Source organism: Bidens hawaiensis, unplaced genomic scaffold (assembly GCF_021521415.1).
Source record: "Bidens hawaiensis isolate Kalapana, Puna unplaced genomic scaffold, B.hawaiensis_p1.1 tig00002759_1, whole genome shotgun sequence".
Lineage (NCBI taxonomy): Eukaryota > Viridiplantae > Streptophyta > Magnoliopsida > Asterales > Asteraceae > Bidens > Bidens hawaiensis.
In genome coordinates, this window is record NW_027491149.1 from 2,257,569 (window position 1) to 2,260,971 (window position 3,403).

Below are 3,403 nucleotides of genomic sequence, written 5' to 3' on the forward strand. Positions count from 1 at the left end.
TAGATAAACTAAAACAATATAATATTAGTAAGTTTCGAACAACATTTCATTATCAAGTAATAATAATAATAATAATAATAATAATAATAATAATAATAATAATAATAATAATAATAATAATAATAATAATAATAATAAAGGTTATAACAAGAAATAGCCCATCCTCCTAAAGCTCATTAACCTTAATTCTACGTCTCTGGGAACTCCTATCCTCTACATGTCCTCAGAGAGGTGCAAGTCTGGCAAATCACGCCTAATCATCTCATCCCAAGTCAATTTGGGTCTACATCTACTCCTCCTCCCCTCTATAATAAGAGTTTCTATTGATCTAACGGGAGCCGTAGCCTGTCTTCTTTTTACATGTCCAAATCATCTCAATCTGAATTCCCTTATCTTATCTGCTATACTAGCCACCCTAGTCTTTCCTGAAAAATCTCATTTTTTATTCGGTCGAACCTTGCGTGCCCATACATCCACCTTAGCATCCTCATCTCTGCTACCTCCAACTTATGTATATGTGTTTTCTTGATGGCCGAACAATCTATTCTGTATAGCATCGCATGTCTAACCGCAACCCTATAAAACTTCCCCTTTATTTAGTTGGGAACCTCTTCTCACACAGTACCCCTGTGGAAGCTCTTCATTTACACCATCCTACTTGGACACGATGGGCTACATCACTATTGATGCCTCCGTCACTTTGTACAAACGATTCTAAGTATTTGAACTTGGTTGTCTGCGAAACCTCCTGGCTTTCAATGGTGATTTGATCCTCTTCATCATCGTTTACCCCACCAAAGTCACAGTAAAGATACTCCGTCTTTGACCGACTAATCTTTAAACCTTTACTCTCTAAAGCAGATCGCCACTCCTCTAACCTCATGTTCAGAGCTTGTTTACTCTCGGCGATTAACACGATATTGTCTGCGAAAAGCATGTACCAAGGAACAATATTTAACTTTGACAACTCATCAAGGACTACTGCAAAAAGGAAAGGGCTCAATGTTGATCCCTGATGAAGGCCTACCTCCACGTGAAAGAAGTCAGTATCCCCCACAGGTGCACGTACGCTTGTTTCAGACTTCGCATGCATATCCATAATTATCTTTATATATTTTCCACGAACACCTCTACTCTCAAGGAAATCTCAAAGGAGTTGACGTGGCACTTTGTCGTACGTTTTAGGTCAATAAACACAATATGCAGGTCACGCTTTTTATCTCTGTACTTTTCCATTAATCTTCTTAGGATGTGTATCACCTCTGTAGTTGACCGTCCCGGCATAAAACCAAATTGGTTCATTAAGTCTAGCCTCGGTAACTCTTTCCCATAGCTTCATTGTGTGGCTTAGTAGCTTGATTCCTCTGTAGTTACCGCAACATTTGACATCTCTTTTGCTCTTATAAATAGGGATATGATAGTGTTCCTGGGTAATATGATCCATATAGTCGGGTATGAACACTAACAGAAACAAGTTTCTAATTTTACCTGATTCACTCTTTGAAAATGGATAGATGGATAAATGTTGTTGGATTTATATACCGTAGAATCGTAGATGCAGGGTATAACAATGTTACAGTTGATATATATGATCCTAAAGGGTGGCACGCTAAACAAACTTATCAAACGTTTTATACGTCTTGAATGTCTTGACTGTAAAATTTGTCAAAACTATAGGTAGTATCAACATTTTCGAAATTAGAATGCGAATGATATAATTGTAGATTTATATTTTATTGCAAGTATCTTTCATGTTATTTTTTTTTACATTAAGCTAACTGCATAGTAACTAATTAAGCTTAAATAATTGTAAGATTTGATCTTATGGTCTAACTAATATTTAGTTAACTATAATAGCACTTCCAACATTGTGGAGCTCCAAGTCTGTGAGCTTAAATGGTTCGGGGAATATGAAGGTTTGGTGTTGTAGAAATGAGTGTTTTTTAATAAAGTTTGGAATATGATGTGACATTTGTAGAGGTTTGACGTTGAAGATATTCTTAAAAATAGTTGGTCAAACATAAGACTATACGGTCACAAATAGTTTTTTAATTATTACTCCAAGTAAGGCTACCCTTTCACAGGAGATATATAAGTTACATGCTTTCATAAGATAAATACCATGAGTCACTACACTATACATACCAGATGAAGAGGTATCAAGTGTAAACTGGCTTAATTGTAAGTTTAAGTTTGAGGGAAAAAACAGTAAGTTTGTCCATCTCTCTCTCTCTCACCAATATACCCATGTCTGTCATCGCATACGCAAGTGCATGATCTGTAGTCCACGTGACAAAACTCACAATGAGGTCACTAAAAGCATGTTTTTCAGCTCGTCCCAAGAAAGCTTTGTCTTTGTTCACGCCGTTGCTTCAAGAAATCCAACATTTCTTATTTGCTAAGTTCCCGTGGAAGTTCCTCAATATTACTTGTTTTTGTAACTGGTTGGTGACAACGAAGGTAATCGCCTCTTCAAAGTCTAGTGTTCCTTTTGGGCGTTAATTTGGCGCATATCTATTTTCTTGGAAACGTTAGAGATGGTTGATGAGCGTATCCATCTTAATATTTATAGTGTTTAATCTCTTATCAAGTGCACATTATGCATTATTCTTGCGCATCTTTTTAAAGAACTCATAATCTTGGAAAAAAATGATATTTGGAAGAAAATAACAAGTTACGTACGATATATATACAACTAGAAAACTAGTCCAGATTTGGAGTATGTATCATAGACGAAAGTTAGAATTCCTAATCCTCATATATCAATTTTCATAAATAAATTATGTTGAAGTATACATTTATGGCGCATCTAAAACATAGAGGTCGGTAATCAAGCATGATGTGAGTTGTTTTGACCCGATTAAGAACTTAATTACTTGATTGAAATTGTTAGTTTGCATAGTATGTTGTTCATCATACAAACTTAATAAATAATTGTGTGTAGAACAAAATTAATATTCATCCACTATTACTTTGTACTTATACCTTACTTATTTTGAACCACGTGCTTGGAAAGGGTATCGTTTACATGTGTTCGATAGTTAAAGATAGGTTTTCAAAGGAATGAAGGATACTTTATTGAATCATAAGATTAGAAGGCATCCGACTTTTAGTAGTTGTATCATAATCATTCAAGTTGATGCCCCTCAAAATATAAGTATGATGGTGTTGCCGAATGGGTGAGGTTACTAGTTACTGTACAATAATTGTTTAACGTACGATAAGTACGCGAGACGCTTAAATGCAAAAAACAAAAACGCTCAAAGGCAAAAAAAAATCTAAAACGCTCAGCCAAAACTAAAACGCTCAGCCAAAAACTAAAACGCTCAGCAAAAACCTAAAACAGTCAAAAACGGTTTTCGTGAAAATAGAAAGTAAAAAAATTGATCAATTAACGATTCAA

The 3,403-nt window shown here is 35.1% G+C and overlaps 1 protein-coding gene across 1 annotated transcript; it reads right to left on the bottom strand.

Moving 5' to 3' along the window:
- Positions 1-640: 640 nt before the first annotated feature.
- LOC143620988 (uncharacterized) lies at positions 641-1,099 on the bottom strand. Its single transcript, XM_077092533.1, has one exon. The coding sequence runs from the start codon at positions 1,097-1,099 to the stop codon at positions 641-643; it is 459 nt and encodes a 152-aa protein (XP_076948648.1).
- Between the last annotated feature and the right edge of the window lie 2,304 nt (positions 1,100-3,403).